At 37.1% G+C, this 21,767-nt stretch overlaps 1 protein-coding gene across 1 annotated transcript in view; it reads right to left on the bottom strand.

The window, feature by feature from the left end:
- Agbl4 (AGBL carboxypeptidase 4) overlaps positions 1-21,767 on the bottom strand; it is a 1,469,059-nt gene that overhangs the window by 1,277,392 nt on the left and 169,900 nt on the right. Inside the window, exon 2 of the mRNA XM_046468734.2 lies at positions 8,741-8,863. Coding sequence (XP_046324690.1) covers positions 8,741-8,863 — 123 coding nt within the window. The remainder of the gene's footprint in view (positions 1-8,740; positions 8,864-21,767) is intronic.

Below are 21,767 nucleotides of genomic sequence, written 5' to 3'. Positions count from 1 at the left end.
GAACATTTTTTCATATATTTGTTGACTGATTGTACATCATCTTCTAAGAAGTGGCTCTTCAGGTCCTTGGTCCATTTATTGATTGGGTTATTTGTTTTTGGTGCTTAGCTTTTTTAATTTTTTATGTACCCTAGAGATTAGTGCTCTATCTGATGTGTGAGGGATAAAGATTTGCTCCCAAGATATAGGCTCTCTATTCACCTCACAGATTGTTTCTTTTATTGAGAAAAAACTTTTTTGTTTGATTCCATTCCATTTATTGATTCTTGAAATTTCAATTCTTATGCCACAGGAGTCATTAAGGATGTTAGGGCATAATCCCACATGATGGATATTAGGGCCTACTTTTTCTTCTATTAGATGCAGGGTCTCTAGTTATATCCCTAAGGCCTTGATCCATTTTGAGTTGAGTTTTGTGTATAGTGAGAGATAGGGGTTTAATTTCATTTTGTTGTATATGGATTTCCAGTTTCCCTAGCACCATTCGTTGAAGAGGCTATCTTTTCTCCAATGCATGTTCTTGGCACCTTTGTCTAATATAAGACAATTGTAATTTTGTGGGTTAGTCTCTGTGTCCTCTATTCTGTACCATTAGTCTACCAGTCTGTTTTGGTGCCAATACCATATTGTTTTTGTTAATATTGCTCTGTAGTATAGTTTAAGGTCTGGTATAGTGATGCCACCTGCTTCACTCTTCCTGCTAAGGATTGCTTTAGCTATTCTGGGTCTCTTATTTTTCCAGATGTTCAAAACACTAGAAAAACTAGGGATAACAGGAACATATCTCAACATTGTAAAGGTTATCTATGCTAAGCCTCCAGCCAGCATCATTCTAAATTGAGAAAATTGAAGGCATTCCCTCTAAAAACTGAAACAACACAGGAATGTCCTCTTTCACCACTTCTATTTAATATAGTCTTGAAACACTGGCCAGAGCAATTAGACAGACAAAAGAAATTACAGGGATATATATAGGAAAAGAAGAACTTAAATTAGCACTATTTGCTGATGATATGATTCTATACCTAGAAAACCCAAAAAACCCTACCAGAAAACTTCTAGAACTAGTAAATGAATTCATCAAAGTAGCAGGTTACAAAATGAATGCCCATAAGTTAAAATAATTTCTGTATATCAGTGACAAAGCCTCTGAGATGGAAATGAGGAAAACTACCCCATTCACAATAACCTCAAAAAAAAAAAAGATATTTGGGAATCAACTTAATGAAAGAGGTGAAAGAGCTATACAATGAAAACTACAGAACCCTAAAGAGAGAAATCAAAGAAGACCTTAGAAGATGGAAATATCTACATTGCTCTTAGATAGGCAGAAATAATATTTTCAAAATGACCATACTACCAAAAGCATATATATATATATATATATATATATATATATATATATATATATATATCAATTTCGATCAAAATCCCAATAGCATTCCTTATAGAAATAGAAAAGCAGTCATGAAATTCATCTGGAAAAATAACAGATCCAGAATAGAATTTTTCAAATATTGCTTTCAAACTACACCCAAGAGGATTATTTACACAGAGAAAACTTACCACTGACTGGAGAAAGTTTGAGGTCCGATAGTATTATTAATGAGTTTCAAGGCTATAAACAGAAAAATATCTATGCTTTCTTGGGTATTTTTGTTGGTGATTAGGATATAAAGAACCAAACTTGGAAGTATTGATCCACTTTATTATTGATTCAAATATGAAGCAAAAAGTATTCATACTTTCTCATCAAACTCCATATATACAATTGTTAGACTACTTGTCTTAAATATATTCCTAAGTATTGTTTCTGTAATAATACCAGATTAACAAGATTTGCTTTCTATTTGGTTTGGTTCATCTAAAGTGGATTTTCGGATAAAGCAAGTTCAAATATGACTAATAGGATAACAGTACTATAATCATACTAGCCCTTACCTGGTTCCCAGCCTCTAATCATCCTGACCGGAATCTATAGATCTTTAAGGGTCTATAGCCAGAGATGTTCTATGGTTCCCATAAGCCAATCACCAACACTGTCAGCCCAAACATTAACTTATGTCTCAAGATTTTTGTCTTTGTTTCCTTGCATAAGTGTTTATTATCTTAACCTGGCTTGATGTCCAACCTTCAAAGATCAGGACCTGCCTTGATTTGAATAGTCTCTTCTTCCTTAACAGGATGGCAGTCTTCCCCTGAATACCAAGTAAGGGAAATAGGGCTCTCTTTCTGCATCACAGATTTTCCTTGGTAAAGAAAATAAGCCTTCCATTGTGTAGAAACTATGAAAAGACCTCATATAAAAAGGAATCCTCCCAAAACAATGCTTACCTTCCTCAAAAATCTTCTCCTACTTCCCATAATTTCCTAATGTGGTAATTAAAAAATATTATCCCCAATTTTTTTTTATTATCCCCAATGCTCCTATCAACCCATGGGGTCTCTTTAAATTGGATAGATTGTAGTGACCAATGTAATGTAGTAGAAAGGATGCTGTGTGACTTCCCAGCTAATTGATAATTCAGCTTCCACCTTAATTGCTTTCAAACTAACACTTGGATCCCTAATTTCCATGCAAAAACTCCAATACCTTCAGTCATCATACTGTGAGAAAAGCCAAGCCAAAGGAAGAGGCTACATACAGGTGCTCTGGTACAGGCACAGCTGAGGTCCCAGCCAATATCCAGTACAAGTTCCAGACATGTTCGAGAACATATCTTCAAAATGCATGTAGCTATAATCCATATGACTTTTGAATCACATTCAGATATAAATTTTCCCAGCTGAGAGTCCAGACATTGTGAAGCAAAGACGAGGTATCTTCCTCTGGGCGCTTTCTGAATTCTTGATCCAACAAATCCTTTAGTATAATAAAATTGTTAGTTCATGCTAATACTTTCTTGAGTGATTTGTTATTCAACAAAAGCAATTGAAGTACCTTGACCAATATCTTCAGTCAGATTTTGGCACAGGCCAAAGAAATATAAACTTTACCACACGCGGAAACAGCTCAAAGAAATCCAAAATTCATCAAAATAGGTTATAAGTTATGACCAACATGTACCATCAGAAACAGTAGGGATATGAGCTAGTACATCTTTAATATATCAGACTGGAAAAGAAATCAAACACTAGATAAGGCATAATTCATTCACATAAGGAAACTCTCCCATGACTCAGGATTTTATGTCCTGGCAAATAAATCTGAAACTATCCTAATTCTCTACTGTATGGTTCCTTAAATTTTAGGCATAATAAGGGATCATAGTACATGAGAGATGGAGACAGGTGCTGGGAACATATTGGAGAAGTGTTGAAGAGTATCACAAAAATATGCAGATATGAATGGAATCCTATTTATTAACACCAAGAAGTCAAATTCCATAGCAAAACTCCTATCATCAACATTAATCTAGAGAAGCCTCTGTCCATGAATTTCTCAATGATACTAGTGTCTACTAGTTTATTTTGTATATTGATTTGGTAAAAAGAAGGAATGTCTGGGCTCTTTTGGATAATATAGTCAGATTCTGGATTCTATGATCTCATATAATAAATCCATTCTGCTTTGAATATAGTTGCCAACCATGGTTACCAATAATCCTTAGCATTTTTTCATCTATACCTATATCACTCAAATTTCTGCCTTCATCTTCACATGGTCACTTTCCCTCAGTGTGCATATGTATCTCTAAATTTCTCTTTCCCTATAAGAACAATAACTATCAGATCAGGGCCCTATCCTACTCCAGTATCATCTTAAATTGATTGCATTTGAAAATACTCTATTTCCAAATAAAGTCTCACCCCTAGCATCAGGGATTAAGACTTCAATGCATCACCCTTTTTTTCTTTTCTTTATTTATTTTTATTTTATATTTTTTCATTTGTTCTTTTTAAATATACATGACAGTAGAGTATATTTTGACATATTATACAATGCATCTCTTTTGAGGAAAGAGGGACACAATTCAACCCACAAATTCCTGGTTAAGATGTATACTTGCCAGGTTATGAAATATAAATCTTACAAAGATTCAGCTGTCTCTCAGAGGATGAGTTTTTAAGGTATCCAAAGAAATAAGCCAGGACATCCCTAAGGTAAAAAACAAGTTACTACACTGTGCATCTCCTACCACTAAAAAAGAAGCAAAATTATATTGTATACTTGAAACTTGCTAAGAGAGCAGATCTTAAATGTTTTCACCATCAAAAAAAAGAAAAAAGGTAACTCTGAGTTAATAAGTATTTTAATTAGTTTTATTGTGACAATCATTTCACAATGTATATCAAAACATCACATTGTATACCTTAAATGTTTATATTTTTGTCAATTATACTTAATAAAACTGGGGGGAAGAAAAAAGAAACACAGTACTTGGCAGATCTCTTTGTGTTTGTGGCCTATTCCATTCTCTAATATTGCCTTGACCACATCTATCAGGAGACTCAGAAAGCAGCAAATTTTGAGTGGGCAAAAGCGAATTAGAAAAGATACTAAAGAATATATACCAAGCAGACCCCTGGAGTTCTAGAGCAAGGGATGCTTTCTGCAGAATGAAACTATCAGTTCAAAAGCAGCTGATGACAAAGTTCTAGGCCTACTAGATGCCAAGCATCTGACCATGACACATCAAATAACTGTTCAACTTAAGTGACAGGTGGCCTAGACTCTCATGTCATCTACGTGTTACACCAATACCTTTTACTAAACTCATACCTATGGCCTCAAAAGAAGTTCATATCTATGGCCTCTGTTCTCTACACATTGTTACCTGGTGGTTTCATATAGTGGTCTTTATAGGACTTCAGTTGGAGGAAAATATTTAGATAGACATAGGTTAGAGCAGTTTTCATACTCACATACTTTGTAGCAAGGGGAAAGTAGTATGAGGTAAGGATATACATGGACTTTTGTCAATGGCAAATGGCTTGGCAATGAGTTGTTCGGGGGACTGCAGATAGTGAAGTTGGAAGACTGGACACAAAAGTTTGGGGAAAGATTTTATTAATCAAGCTATGAAAATGAGTACAAAGCATGCAGATCCTTGATTTTGAAGTACTATCCAAAAAATATATGTTTAAGATAATAAATGTTCTAAAGGAAACACTACCACAGACTATACACTGAAAAACCAGGTGATCAGTCAGCATCATGCAATAGGACAAGGAAGAAATTAGCATGGAGGCAGAGATAGATAAACTATGCATGAGTCCATGGCATTGGCTTCCTCTCCTCACAGCTAATCTGCCTACAGCCATTGCTGTGTGTTTTCATGTATACAGTCTTTATTTGCTTTTCTTCTTTCACTGGGTAATTCTCCCTACTCTCTCCCTTGAGCTTCCTGAGATCCCCATCTAAATATACAACGCTTACTTAAGTTCTGACAGGGAAGAAACAATCTAGGATTCCTACATTGTAGATTTATTCTGACTTCAGTAATGAGGAAAAGGGAAGAGACAATTAAATGACTACAATGCAATATGAGCTATTAAAGAGCCCCGAAGCAATGTGTATAAACACAGAGTTAGGGACAACTAAACCTGCCCAACAGGTACTACCAGGTAGAGAGAGGGATCTGGGGCACAAAGAAAATAGTGTCTTCAAAGGTGTTGGAGCTTGAGAAAACATGATGAATTAGGGAATGACAAGCAATTAAAATGGCTTTTTTATCAAAGATATCTTTGGGAATAAGATGGCTTTGGGGAAAGAAAATTAGCATTCCCCATATTTCTATTGCTTACATGACTTCATTCAACAAATACAATATTAATTGAGTACTTCATTTTGTAAGCATCTGCTTGGTTTGATCACAATCAGATTCTGTCCGGAAGCAGGCTATATTCTGGTAGAGAACCAAAAGATGTTTAAAAATATGATGTGCCAAGCATTTCTAGAATGACAAAATTAGGGTGGTACACCTATTTCCCCAAGGGAAACAATAGCTATAGAGAGAAAATATGAAAAAAAAGAGATCAATGATTCACAGGAGAGTTTATATTTAACCTGCAGGCCTTATTTCTTACAAGAAAAACAGATTAATTAGCCACCAGCTAGATGCCTTGGAATGTGCTAGGCACTTTACACACTTTTAAAACTCTGAAAGAAAAAAAAATACCTATGAAGGCTTGTCTGGAAGCATTATAGTTCATTCACATGAACCAATGCTCTCAATTCATTGACTGTATTAAACACTCATGCCTTATTAATACATCTGGATGCATCCTCAGAATCTTTTAGAACATAGCACATGAGTCAGCCACAGTAGCACACAAGACTTGAACATAAGAGAGAACCTCTCTGACATCCCTATTTTAAATTGTCTAAGATAAATTAATGAATTAAACTAGGTCAGATGAAACATGCATATGTCAAACAAACTGTTTTAAATGGCAATTGAATTGCTTTCACTAAAATGCCTTTTAGTATTATGCCCTCAGCCTACATTGAAGGATGTTACAAGTTGTGCCCTGATGAACTATATTGTAGTAAATACCAAAGTTATATCACAGTTCATCACATTTCAGTATCCATTTTAGAAAGCCAAACTGGAAGAATTTCTACCAGTTTTCAGGACCTTATTAATTTTATTTCAAGGCACTGGTTTCCAGAAAATTCACAACTACATTTATAGACTACCTATAGCAAACTGATAGAAATTCATACATTGCCTTTTTATACTCATCCAACAGAACTTTCTTTTGACTATTACTTCTATGATGGTTAATTTTATTTTGTCAACTCAACCAAACCAAGTAGTGTCCAGATTAAATATCATTTTTTGGTCTGTCTGTCAAGATGTTTCTGGATGAGATTAGCACAGATCTAAGGGATAGAGCCAATTATTCATACATTGTGAGTAAAATATTTATTATTCATTTGGTGAATTTGTGGTCAAATTAGACAAATCCTTATACTGAGCATTCTGGTAAGGTATGAAAAAAAGACTGTAGTGTGGTTAATGAAAAGATGTCTAGGAAAGAAAAATGAATTATTTCAAGCTGTAGGTAAACCAAGACAATCTTTAAAGTAAAAATAAACCCAATCCTCATGATCTCTTATTATAAACGCCTTCTAGTCTTTAACTGAATCTAAAAAAAATCAAAGGTATTTTCTAGGCACCAGCTATACTACAGAAAAGCCATAAGTACATATTTGTATTGGTTCTTCTTAGTTATACATGACAGTAGAATCCATTTTGACATAATTTTACAAGCATGGAATATACTTTGTCCTAATTCAGACCCCAGTACCTCTTCTTCCCCTTCCCTCTCCCTGTCTCCTGCTCCCTTCCCCTATTTAACTTTCTGACATTTATGCACAATTATTTTTTAAGTTTCTTGTAGATAGTACAATATTTTCTTTAAAAATTGAGGATATTGTTTCTAACTATGTGGACATTACTCAGAACTGACTGGAAAGATTTGTGTCCCCTCAAAATAATATAGAAATCTTAAAACCAAGTACCTTACAATGTGACTTTACTAGAAGACAAAGTATTTACAGAAGTAACCATCTTAAAATGAGATAAATAGAAGGGGTTATAATCCAATATGACTGATACCTTCATAAAAAGAAAAAATTTGGAAACAGAAACACATAAATGGAGTCAACCATATGAAGATGAAGGCAGATCAGGGTGATGCCTATACTAACAATTTATCAGATCTAGAAGAGAAGCATAAAACATGTTCTTCCATATGACCTTTAAAAGGAACTAACACTGCTAACATCTTTATCTCAGACTTCTAACCTCCAGAACCAGAGACAATAGATTCATGTTGTTTAATCTGATACTTGTTTTTTTGTAATTTTGTTATGCCAGCCATATTGAAATAACATAATGTGGAATAATCAAAGGTCAAGACAGTGCAAAAACAAATTTTCAATTGTTTGATATAAAAAAACCAATGTTTTTAAGGTTCAAAGAACTGTCATATAACTGAAACTGGGATATACCTTCAAACAGACAGATACATACATACATACACATACACACACACACACACACACACACACACACAAGCATACATTATTCAGAACCAAAGAAAATTCAAACTTATTTATAAAATAAAATTACACCTATTTATTTATTTATTTATTTATTTTGAGAGAGAGAGTTTTTAATATTTAATTTTTAGTTTTAGGTGGACACAACATCTTTATTTTATTTTTATGTGGTGCTGAGGATCAAACCCAGTGCCCCAGGGATGCCAGGTGAGCACGCTACTGCTTGAGCCACATCCCCAGGCCCATATCTATTTGTTATTAATGTTTTCAACACCTTCTGAGTATCTACTATATGTCCTTCAGAGTATAAGTTTCAGGACATTTATAAATAGGTTAATAAAAGCCTTATCCCCACCCCTTTCAGAAAATCCACAACATTTGTTACTTATGAGGTGATATTAATTTTGGTCTTTTGTTTGTATTCAATTAAATCTGTTTCATAATAATTTTTCATAAGAAAGATCTCCTTTATCCCAAAGACTATGTTCTATGAACATGTTATGATAGATCCCACTATACAGTAAACATCCAATAACTAACAATTTATAATACAGTCAAATCATACAGTTTTATTCCAAATTAATGATACTATCAATTTTAGCAATTAAATTTTTCCAAGTTAATTCCGTCAGTGGGTTGAATCATTCTAAATAGTCAGGTGGAACTGAATTCTGAAAAAAAGAGTCACACCCCAGACAAACTCAAAGGCAAAAGTCTTATACTTACCACTTTCAAAGCAAGCATCAAAAATAAGATGTCCTTTCTTGGGTTGTCCACAGTATCCAGTTGGAAGCACCATATATTTGCTCACATTTCCTCCGATGGCATCATCATTTCCCATATCATTGCCTATTTAAAAAAAAAAAAAAGATCACATGAAACAGAAATTAAAATATAGTTAGCAATACAAGTCCAATAAGATTTTTATCACTAACTTACCTTCTTTCCCACTCATGGCGGGGGGAGCAATTAAAAACACATCGTGATGCAGAGAAAGAGATACATTCTGAAATCAGAAAGATATTAGCTGAGATCTCACCTCTACTACATACTAATTTTCCGTGAACCAAAGTAATCAACCTACTACCCTTAACTCTCAGTTCCTCTAATTAATAAAAAAGAGGATAGATGGGGCCTGGTAGCAAACTCGTGTAATCCCTGTGGATTGGAAGACTGAAATGGCAGGACCATGAGTACAAAGTCAGCCCCAGCAACTTCGCGAGGCCCTAAGCAATTCAGCTAGACCCCTGTCTCTAAATAAAATATTAAAAAGGGCTCGGGAATGTGGCTCAGTGGTTAAGTACCCCTAGGTTCAATCCACTGTACAAAAAAAAAACAGAGAGAGAGAGAGAGAATAGTACAACCCATTTTCTAAAGCTGTGTTATGAGAATTAGATTTAAAAATATCTAGTATCATTACTGAAATCCAAGAATGGGTCATCAAATTGTATCAATTATTTAATAATTCATATTGTATCTAATTGGTCACATATACTCAATTTAGTTTAATGTATAAGTAGCATTATGTCTTCTGAATGTTCTATTATCAAAAACAATTTGAGATCTACAATATTTTACCACATAATCATCACCACTGCATTAAGTACATTCACAAATATCCCACGCATCCTAATATTTTAGCAAAGACAATTCAGTAATAAATTATTTTAAGTACTACTACAACAATATTTTAAAACAGCTTCACATATCCAGTGAGCTGCTATTCTTCCCTTCCTCACCTTTATTGTGTGTTAGCATCCATATAGCAAACATTCAGCCTTTGATTTGGGGGGATTGACTTATTTCACTTAGCATGATAGTCTTCAGTTCCATCCATTACCAGAAAATGCCATAATTTCATACTTTATGGATGAGTAACATTCCATAGTGTATATGTACCACATTTTATTTATTTATTCATCTGTTGAGGACACCTAGGTTGGTTTCACAACTTAGCTATCATGAATTGAGATGCTATAAATATTGATGTGTCCACATCACTGTAGTATGCTGATTTTAAGTCATTTGGGTATATAAAAAAGGAGTGGGATAACTGGGTACATAGTGGTTCAATTCCAAGTTTTCTGAGAAATCTCCATATTGCTTTCCAGAGTGTTTGCACCAATTTGTAGTCCCACTGGCAATATATGAGTGAGCCTTTTTGTCCACATCCTTGCCAACATTTATTGTTGCTTCTATTCTTTTTTTTTTTAATTTTTTATTGTGGGTTGTTCAAAACATTACAAATTTCTTGACATATCATATTCCACACTTTGATTCAAGTGGGTTATGAACTCCCACCTTCACCCCATACACAGATTGCAGATTCACATCAGTTACACATCCATTGATTTACAAATTGCCATACTAGTGTCTGTTGTGCTCCGCTGCCTTTCCCATCATCCACCCTCCCCCCTCCCCACCTCTCCCCTCCCCTCCCCTCCTCTCTCTCTACCCCCTCCACTGTATAACCCTGAGGGTCTCCTTCCATTACCGTGCAATTTCCCTTCTCTCTCCCTTTCCCTCCCACCTCTCATCCCTGTTTAATGTTAATCTTCTTCTCCTGTTCTTCGTCCCTACTCTGTACTTAGTTACTTTCCTTATATCAAAGAAGACATTTGGCATTTGTTTTTTAGGGATTGGCTAGCTTCACTTAGCATAATCTGCTCTAATGCCATCCATTTCCCTGTAAATTCTATGATTTTCTCATTTTTTAATGCAGAGTAATACTCCATTGTGTATAAATGCCACATTTTTTTTTATCCATTCGTCTATTGAAGGGCATCTATGTTGGTTCCACAGTCTTGCTATTGTGAACTGTGCTGCTATGAACATCGATGTAGCAGTGTCCCTGTAGCATGCTCTTTTTAGGTCTTTAGGGAATAGACCAAGAAGGGGAATAGCTGGGTCAAATGGTGGCTCCATTCCCAGCTTTCCAAGAAATCTCCATACTGCTTTCCAAATTGGCTGCACCAATCTGCAGTCCCACCAGCAATGTACAAGTGTACCCTTTTCCCCACATCCTCGCCAGCACTTGTTGTTGTTTGACTTCCTAATGGCTGCCAATCTTACTGGAGTGAGATGGTATCTTAGGGTGGTTTTGATTTGCATTTCTCTGACTGCTAGAGATGGTGAGCATTTTTTCATGTACTTGTTGATTGATTGTATGTCCTCCTCTGAGAAGTGTCTGTTCAGGTCCTTGGCCCATTTGTTGATTGGGTTGTTTGTTCTCTTATTGTCTAATTTTTTGAGTTCTTTGTATACTCTGGATATTAGGGCTCTATCTGAAGTGTGAGGAGTAAAGATTTGTTCCCAGGATGTAGGCTCCCTATTTACCTGTCTTATTGTTTCTTTTGCTGAGAAAAAACTTTTTAGTTTGAGTAAGTCCCATTTGTTGATTCTAGTTATTAACTTTTGTGCTATGGGTGTCCTATTGAGGAATTTGGAGCCCGACCCCACCGAATGTAGATCGTAGCCAACTTTTTCTTCTATCAGACGGCGCGTCTCTGATTTGATATCAAGCTCCTTGATCCATTTTGAATTCAATTTTGTGCATGGCGAGAGAAAGGGATTCAGTTTCATTTTGTTGCATATGGATTTCCAGTTTTCCCAGCACCATTTGTTGAAGATGCTATCCTTCCTCCATTGCATGCTTTTAGCCCCTTTATCAAATATAAGGTAGTTGTAGTTTTGTGGATTGGTTTCTGTGTCCTCTATTCTGTACCATTGGTCCACCCGCCTGTTTTGGTACCAGTACCATGCTGTTTTTGTTACTATTGCTCTGTAGTATTGTTTGAAGTCTGGTATCGCTATACCGCCTGATTCACACTTCCTGCTTAGCATTGTTTTTGCTATTCTGGGTCTTTTATTTTTCCATATGAATTTCATGATTGCTTTCTCTGTTTCTACAAGAAATGCCGTTGGGATTTTGATTGGCATTGCATTAAACCTATAGAGAACTTTTGGTAATATCGCCATTTTGATGATGTTAGTTCTGCCTATCCATGAACAGGGTATATTTTTCCATCTTCTAAGATCTTCTTCTATTTCTCTCTTGAGGGTTCTGTAGTTTTCATTGTATAAGTCTTTCACCTCTTTTGTTAGGTTGATTCCCAAGTATTTTATTTTTTTTGAAGATATTGTGAATGGAGTGGTTGTCCTCATTTCCATTTCAGAGGATTTGTCGATGATATACAGGAATGCCTTTGATTTATGCGTGTTGATTTTAAATCCTGCCACTTTGCTGAATTCATTTATTAGCTCTAATAGTTTCTTTGTAGAGCCTTTTGGGTCTGCTAGATATAGAATCATATCATCTGCAAATAGTGATAATTTAATTTCTTCTTTTCCTATTTTTATGCCTTTAATTTCTTTCGTCTGTCTGATTGCTCTGGCCAGTGTTTCGAGAACTATGTTGAACAGAAGTGGAGAGAGAGGGCATCCCTGTCTTGTTCCAGATTTTAGAGGGAATGCCTTCAGTTTCTCTCCATTCAGAATGATGCTAGCCTGAGGCTTAGCATAGATTGCTTTTACAATATTGAGGTATGTTCCTGTTATCCCTAGTTTTTCTAGAGTTTTGAACATAAAGGGATGCTGTACTTTGTCGAATGCTTTTTCCGCATCTATCGAGATGATCATATGGTTCTTATTTTTAAGTCTATTGATGTGGTGAATAACATTTATTGATTTCCGTATATTGAACCAGCCTTGCATCCCAGGGATGAATCCTACTTGATCATGGTGTACAATTTTTTTGATATGTTTTTGTATCTGATTCGCCAGAATTTTATTGAGGATTTTTGCATCTAGGTTCATTAGAGATATTGGTCTGTAGTTTTCTTTCTTTGAAGTGTCTTTGTCTGGTTTAGGTATCAGGGTGATGTTGGCCTCATAGAATGAATTTGGAAGTTCTCCCTCCTTTTCTATTTCCTGAAGTAGCTTGAAAAGTATTGGTATTAGTTCTTCTTTAAAGGTTTTGTAAAATTCTGCTGTATACCCATCCGGACCTGGGCTTTTCTTAGTTGGTAGTCTTTTTATGGTTTCTTCTATTTCCTCAATTGATATTGGTCTGTTTAGGTTTTCTATATCCTCCTGACTCAATCTGGGCAGATCATATGACTTAAGAAATTTATCTATGCCTTCACTATCTTCTAATTTATTGGAGTATAAGGATTCAAAATAGTTTTTGATTATCTTCTGTATTTCTGAAGTGTCTGTTGTGATATTGCCTTTTTCATCCCGTATGCTAGTAATTTGAGTTCTCTCTCTTCTTCTCTTCGCTAGCATCGCTAAGGGTCTGTGGATTTTGTTTATTTTTTCAAAGAACCAACTTTTAGTTTTGTCAATTTTTTCAATTGTTTCTTTTGTTTCAATTTCATTAATTTCAGCTCTGATTTTAATTATTTCTTGCCTTCTACTTCTTTTGCTGTTGTTTTGCTCTTCTTTTTCAAGGATTTTGAGATGAAGTATGAGATCATTTATTTGCTGGTTTTTTCTTTTTTTAAGGAATGAACTCCAAGCAATGAATTTTCCTCTTAGAACTGCTTTCAATGTGTCCCATAGATTCCAATATCTTGTGTCTGTGTTTTCATTTATCTCTAAGAATTTTTTAATTTCATCCTTGATGTCTTCTATAACCCATTGATCATTCAGTAACCTATTGTTCATTCTCCAATTGATGTATGCTTTTTCCTTCCTTCTTTTATCGTTGATTTTCAGTTTCATTCCATTATGATCAGATAAGATGCATGGTATTATCTCTACTCCTTTATATTGTCTAAGAGTTGCCCTGTGACATAATATATGATCTATTTTTGAGAAGGATCCATGTGCTGCTGAGAAAAAAGTGTAATTGCTTGATGTTGGGTGGTATACTCTATATATGTCAATTAGGTCTAGGTTATTAATAGTGTTATTGAGTTCTATAGTTTCCTTATTCAACTTTTGTTTGGAAGATCTGTCCAGTGGCGAGAGAGGTGTGTTGAAGTCTCCCATGATTATGGTATGGTGGTCTATTAGACTCTTGAACTTGAGAAGAGTTTGTTTGACAAACATAGCTGCACCATTGTTTGGGGCATAAATATTTATGATTGTTATGTCTTGTTGATGTATGGTTCCCTTAAGCAGTATGTAGTGTCCCTCTTTATCTCTTTTGATTAACTTTGGCTTGAAATCTATTTTATTTGATATGAGTATGGACACGCCTGCTTGTTTCCGAAGTCCATATGAGTGATATGATTTTTCCCAACCTTTCACCTTCAGCCTATGTATGTCTTTTCCTATCAAATGCGTCTCCTGTAGGCAGCATATTGTTGGGTCTTGTTTTGTGATCCATTCTACTAGCCTGTGTCTCTTAATTGGTGAGTTTAAGCCATTAACATTTAGGGTTATTATTGAGATATGGGTTGTTCTTCCAGCCATATTTGTTTATTTCTGTTACTAAACATTGTTTGTTTTCCTCTTTCATTATTCCCCACCCCCCTTTACTGTCCTACCTCCCACTGTTGGTTTTCATTGTTATTTTCCATTTCCTCTTCCTGTAATGCTTTGGCGAGGATGTTTTGAAGAGATGGTTTTCTAGCTGCGAATTCTTTAAATTTTTGTTTATCGTGGAAGGTTTTAATTTCATTCTCCATCCTGAAGCTTAATTTCGCTGGATACACAATTCTTGGTTGGAACCCATTTTCTTTCAGTGTTTGAAATATGTTATTCCAGGATCTTCTAGCTTTCAGAGTCTGTGTTGAAAGATCAGCTGTTATCCTGATTGGCTTACCCCTAAATGTAATCTGCTTCCTTTCTCTTGTAGCTTTTAAAATTCTCTCCTTATTCTGTATGTTGGGCATCTTCATTATAATGTATCTAGGTGTGGATCTCTTATGATTTTGTACATTCGGCGTCCTGTAGGCTTCTAGGATTTGGGATTCTGTCTCATTCTTCAAGTCTGGGAAGTTTTCTTGTATTATTTCATTGAATAGACTGCTCATTCCTTTGGTTTGGAGCTCTGTACCTTCCTGTATCCCAATGACTCTTAAGTTTGGTCTCTTAATGTTATCCCATAGTTCTTGGATGTTCTGCTCATGGTTTCTTAACAGTCTTGCTGAGCTGTCTATGTTCTTTTCCAGTTGAAATACTTTGTCTTCATTGTCTGATGTTCTATCTTCTAAGTGTTCTACTCTGTTGGTAGTATTCTCCATTGAGTTTTTAAGTTGGTTTATTGCTTCCTGCATTTCTAGGATTTCTGATTGCTTGTTTTTTATAACCTCTATCTCCCTGTATAGTTGATCCTTTGCTTCCTGGATTTGTTTGCGTAATTCGTTGTCGAAGTGATCTTTCATTGTCTGATTTTGCTGTTTAATGTCTTCCTTGGTACTCCAGATCATCTGAAGCATGTATATCCTGAATTCTTTATCTGACATTCCATCTGCTGCAGCTGTTACCTCTTCTAAAGTTGCGTTGACCTGCATTGCTTGTGGTCCTTTCTTTCCTTGTCTTTTCATACTGCTTGCGTATCTTTCCTGCAGGTGCGGGCGGCGGCTCTGCTCTCTCCTTATTCCAATTGGGGTGTCGTGGCTACCACGCCAGCAGGTCACTGGGCCTGTTCTGGGAGCTGGTGGCAGCTCTGTTCTGCCCCTACTCCAATTGGGGTGACGAGTGTACCACGCCGGCAGGCCACCGGGCCTGATCCGCCGGTCGGTTGCAGGTTTGCCTACCCTGCAGGTGCGGGCGGCAGCTCTACTCTGCCCCTACTCCAAATGGGGTGACGTGTCTGTCGTACCAGCAGGCCACTGGGCCTGTCCCGCTGGTCGGTCGCAGATCTGCCCACCTTTCGGGCACGGGTGGAGGCTCTGCTCTGCCCCTACTCCAATTGGGGTGTTGTGACTACCCCGCCTGCAGGACGCTGGGTCTGTTCCTGGCAAGGGAGGCGACTCTGCTCTGTCACTACTCCAATTAGGGTGGTGTTTGTACCACGCCGGCAGGCTCCTGGGCCTGATCCGCCGGTCTGTTGTAGGTCTGCCTACCTTGAAGGCGCGGGCGGCGGATCTGCCCTGCCCCTCCTACCACGCCTGCGGACCCCTGGGCCTGATCTGCAGGTTGATCACTGGTCTGCTCACCCTGCGGGCACGGGTGGCGGTTCCGCTCCGCCCCCACTCCAATTGGGGTCATGTGACCACCACACCGGCAGGGCCTGATCCGGGCGTGGGAGAAGGATCTGCTCTGCCCCTACTCCAGTTGGGGTGACGTGTGTACCACACTGGCAGGCCACTGGGCCTGACCCGCCAGGCTGTCACCGGTCTGTTTACCTTGCAAGCGCGAAGGGCGGCTCTGCCCTGCCCCTCCTACCACGCCCATGTACTACTGGGTCGTGGGTCTGCCCACCTGGCGGGTGTGGGTGGCGGCTCCGCTCCGCCCCCTCTCCAATTGGGGTCACGCGGTCACCACGCTGGCGAGCCGCTGGGCCTGCTCCGGGGGCTGGCGGCGGCCCGGCTCCTTCCCTCTGGCTCGAGGACAAATTGAGGAGACTCGGGTGACTGAGCCTCACCCCCCTTACCAGGAGACCAACTGCTTATGTCACCGCTGGTATTGATGAAGATCTCTCCTCCACCGCTTTCTGCTGACATCAGATCTCTGCCATGTTGGTATCCTATGCGAATGGCAGCATTTCGTTCCCCTTGCCGGGCAACCCAAGCAACGGGTGAGTCCTGACCGGCCCTCAGCAGGACCCGGACCGAGACGCAGTTTCCGCGGGCTCCTAGGCCCGGTCCAGGGAAGTTCCGGGAGCCGGAACTCGGCCGCTCCGTGCTCGGTGTAAGCTCCTATAAGTGTAAGCTCCAAGAAGCAGCCCCCGCGGGCTCAGTTCCGGGAGCCGGAATTCGGCTTCTTAGTGCTTGGTGTATGCTCTGATAGTAGCAGGGTCCAAGAAGCAGCCTCCGCGGGCTCCGCAGCCCTGAGCCAGGGCGGTTCCGGGACGGTTCCGGGAGCCGGAACTTAGCCGCTCCGTGCTCGGTGTAAGCTCCTCTAAGTGTAAGCTCCAAGAAGCAGTCCCCGCGGGCTCAGTTCCGGGAGCTGGAATTCGGCTTCTTAGTGCTTGGTGTTTGCTCTGATAGTAGCAGGGTCCAAGAAGCAGCCTCTGCAGACTCCGCAGCCCTGAGCCAGGGCGGTTCCGGGACGGTTCCGGGAGCCGGAACTCGGCCGCTCCGTGCTTGGTGTAAGCTCCTATAAGTGTAAGCTCCCGTTGCTTCTATTCTTAATGATTGCCATTCTGACTAGAGAAGGAATACAAGAGTAGTTTTAATTTGCATTTCTGTAATTGCTAGAGATATTGAACATTTTTTCATATATTTGTTGACCATTCTTATTTCTTCTCCTCTAAAGTGCCTTTTCAGTTCTTTTGTCCTATTTGTTGGGTTATTTATTTTTCTGGTGTTAAGTTTTTTGAGATCTTTATATATCCTGGAGATTAATGCTCTATCTGAGGTGCAAGTGGTAAGGATTTTCTCACATTAGTAGGCTCTCTTTTCATATTCTTGATTATTTCCTTTGCAGTGAAGAAACTTTTTAGTATAATACCATCCCATTTATTGATTCTTCATTTTACTTCTATGCTTTATGAGCCATGTTGAGGAAGTCAGTTCCTAAGCCAACATAATGGAGAGTTGGACCTACTTTTTCTTCTAGTAGGCACAGGGTCTGTAGTCTAATGCCTAGGTCTTTGATCCACCTTGAGTTGACTTTGTGCAGGGTGAGAGATATGGGTTCCATTTCATTCTACTACATTTGGACTTCCAGTTTCCCAGAAATATTTGTTGAAGATGCTATCTTTTCTCCAATGTATGTTTATGTGCCTTTATCTAGTATGAGATACCTGTATTTATGTGGGTTTGTCTCTGTGTCTTCTATTCTGTTCCATTGACCTTCATTCTGTTTTGGTACCAATGCCATGCCATTTTTGTTACTATAATTCTGAAGCATATTTTTAGGTCTGGTATTGTGATGCCTCCTGCTTTACTTTTCTCACTAAGGATATCCTTGGCTATTCTGGGACTTATTTTTCAAAATGAATTTCATGACTGCTTTTTCTATTTCTATGAAGACATCACTGGAATTTTTTTTTAACTTTGGGCGGGACATCACATTTTCTTTTTTTTATTGTTAGTTGTTCAAAACATTACAAAGCTCTTGACATATCATATTTCATACATTTGATTCAAGTGAATTATGAACTCCCATTTTTACCCCCTATACAGATTGCAGAATCATATCAGTTACACATCCACATTTTTACATACTGTCATACTAGTGTATGTTGTATTCTGCTGACCTTCCTATCCCCTTCCTATCCCCCCTCCCCTCCCTTCCCCTCTCTCTACCCCATCTATCCTAACTCATTTCTCTCTCTTGTTTTTTTTTTCCCTTTCCCCTCACTTCCTCTTATATGTAATTTTGTATAACAATGAGGGTCTCCTTCCATTTCCATGCAATTTCCCTTTCTCTCCCTTTCCCTCCCACGTTTTGTCCCTATTTAATGGTAATCTTCTTCTCATGCTCTTCCTCCCTGCTCTGTTCTTAGTTGCTCTCCTTATATCAAAGAAGAATTTGGCATTTGTTTTTTAGGGATTGGCTAGCTTAACTTAGCATAATCTGCTCTAATGCCATCCATTTCCCTGCAACATCATTGGAATTTTAATAGGAATTGCATTAAATCTGCATGACACCTTTGGTAGTATGGCCATTTTGACAATATTTATTCTGTCTATCCAAGAATATATGAGATTTCTCTATCTTCTAAGGTCTTCTTCAATTTCTTTCTTTGGTGTTCTGTAGTTCTCCTTGTAGAGTTCTTTCACTTCTTTTTTATATTGAGTCCCAAGTATTTTATTTTTTTAGGCTATTGTGAATCAGATAGTTTTCCTGATTTCTCTTTCAGCTGATTCATCTTTGGTATATATGAATGCAACTGATATTGATTTAAAATCCTGCTACTTTGCTGAATTTGTTTATGAGTTGTAGAAGTTTTCTGGAAAACTTCATTGTATTAGACAAACAGGGATTAAAAAGAAGGGAGGAGGATGAGAATCAGAAAAACAGTAGAATGAATATGATAAATCTTTCCTATGTTCATATATGAAAACATAACCAGTGAAACTCCACATCATGTACAACCTCAAAAATGGATCCCAATTAGAATGAATTATACTCTGTGTATATGTCAAAAGGTACCTACTGTCTTGTATATTTGAAAAGAACAAATTAAAAAAGATTCATCTAAAAAATATATGATTAGAAAAAAGATAAGAGGTGGACGCCAAATATAGATAAATAGATAATAGAGAGACACACTGCTTCTGAAAACTTTAGGTGGGCATGATTTTCACCTTTACTTTAACAGTTGACATAAAGGTCACCCCTTTTAATTTACAAATGTTGGCAATGAGTATGAGAGTAAATTAATATTAGCAGCTAAAAAATGTGTATTAAAATGGAATCCAATCAGATAAATTCTAGCACCTATTGTGCATATTTTAGGCTTCCCATTTTCAAAATTATAAGAATAGATACATTGGCATTTTAAGGACTACAAGTATACTTAAATATATTAAAGTAAATATTATATATATTCATAATGTCTATATATACATATATATAAAGATACTTTCAATATTTCACTGACAAATGTATGTATGAGACATAAATTCATCAAATGTTAGAAGCTGATACTAAAATAAGCTTGGTATTTATGCTAATTTGGTCAAAAATCAGGGGAAAACAAAAAATCTTCCCATAATAATCATATCTTACTTTTGATAAATAATTCACTTAAAATCTGTGACAATTATATGGAGAAATATGGTGTTATATTAGGTTGGAAGTTCTTAAAGTGACTTATTTTTTAACATTTTAGAAGTTTTAATCCACTTAAGATGTAAAAAAAAATGGAAAGAACATAATTTTCAACTTACAAAAAAATCCCAATGAAATGCTAAACCATAACTTCTTCAAATCCATCACAGAACTGACATTAGAAAGTAAATCAAATCACCAAATATCAAAGAAAATCAGGCCCCACAAAAAAGAGAGAGGATGGCTCTTCTATGGTAGGGCACTGGAAGAAGAAATACTGGTTCCCCTTGCAAGTAAATAAGAATCTTAAGGTAGTTTTTTTTTTAATTATGAAAGGTTACATACAGGAAACATGAGCTTATAGAATACTGGGAATTACAAACATATGAGGAATTCATACCCACTTTCAGAATCTTCCATATAGGCCCCTATCAGTTGTTCTAGAGAAATATCAGAGCCAGAGCACTAGACTCAAAACTGCACTTATTTGTGGTACATGCCCAAAGAAGAGGGGTGGCTTTTGTTATCAAGAGACATGAAGCTCTTCCAATGTTCTTGTCTCTTATCATAAGTAAGGCCTTATGCCATTAGGGGAGAAACAGCAAATTTTACAATTCAGTACACAAGTGAGAGACAATTCAGGAAGAGGAACAATAAAAATAACATCCTCTACACCTGGAGGAGAAGCAGGAAACAGTCCCAGGCCCAGGATTCTACACTGAGACTTTTAGAGGCTTCCTACATCATGGGAAGGAGGAGAAATCAATTTCACACAAGATCCATCAAAAATTAAGGCAAAGTTTGATGGCACAGGAAAAAGAAGCAGGATCATTTTTAAAACCCACCTCAAAACCAAGGAATATAATCCTTTCTAATACTGAAACTAGACTAATACAACAGAATATACTCCTGCTCTCTCAAAACAAAACTAGCAAGCATGGAATATGCAATGGTCATCTACTTCTTGAGTATGAATATAAGCATAGAAAGAAATGCCCATGTGGCACAGTTACCTAGGAAAACACAAAGTTTAGAGTAGAACAGAACATTGAAGAAAAATTCTCAATCACCTCAGCCAGTCTCTACCCTCAAGAATAAAATAATGCTGGAAGAATTTGAAGCCAGTGGCAAAATGAAAGTAACCATAGTATCAAAAACAGCTGAATTCCTGACTAGGTTGACATAAATCCACACAATGACCTAGGAAAAAAAGAGTATCTATTTTCTAGTGAAAAACAGTATTTGTATAATTCTCTACTGTTTCAACTATCTATTCAGCATTTAATCAAAAATTGTGAAACCAACCTATTACAGCCAAGTCTGACAAAGGAAAACCTTCTAGGAGTTTCCATCTTGCTGACATGTAAAAACTGTTTTCTAGTCCATGTTACTCAGGATGTTTTGGAGTCTTGGCTACTGCCTGAAATAAACTTATAACTAAGAATATCTAAAAAGAAATTGTGAAACATACAAAAAATCAAGAATAAACAATCTATTGTGTGGAGAGAATACAGTAAACAAAACCAGACTCAGAAACGACCAGATATTGGATGAATTTTTTAATTAAGATTGATATGTTTAAATCTCTAGTGAGTGAAAAAGGAGGATAAACTCATAAATAAATGATAAATTTCATCATAGAGGCAGAAACCACAATAATAAGCTAAAAAGAATTGATAAAACTAAAAAATGCAGTAGTAAGTATTTTTTAAAGTCTTTAAAGCATTTATCAGTAGACTTGACATAGCTGAAAAATAAATCAATTAGTTCTTAATGTATAGAAATAAGCTGAACAGCAAGAAACAGGAAAGAGAAAAGAAAACGAAACAGAATATACCACACAAGAACTGTGAAACAAAATCAAAAAAAGCTATATGTATAAATGGGATTCAAGAAGAGATTTGAGAGAAAATGG

This window comes from Marmota monax, unplaced genomic scaffold, assembly GCF_021218885.2.
Source record: "Marmota monax isolate L192 unplaced genomic scaffold, Marmota_monax_Labrador192_F-V1.1 WCK01_AAM20220418_F8-fsc00008, whole genome shotgun sequence".
NCBI lineage: Eukaryota > Metazoa > Chordata > Mammalia > Rodentia > Sciuridae > Marmota > Marmota monax.
Note: the sequence above shows the minus strand (reverse complement) of the source record. Positions and strands in the feature narration are given on the sequence as shown.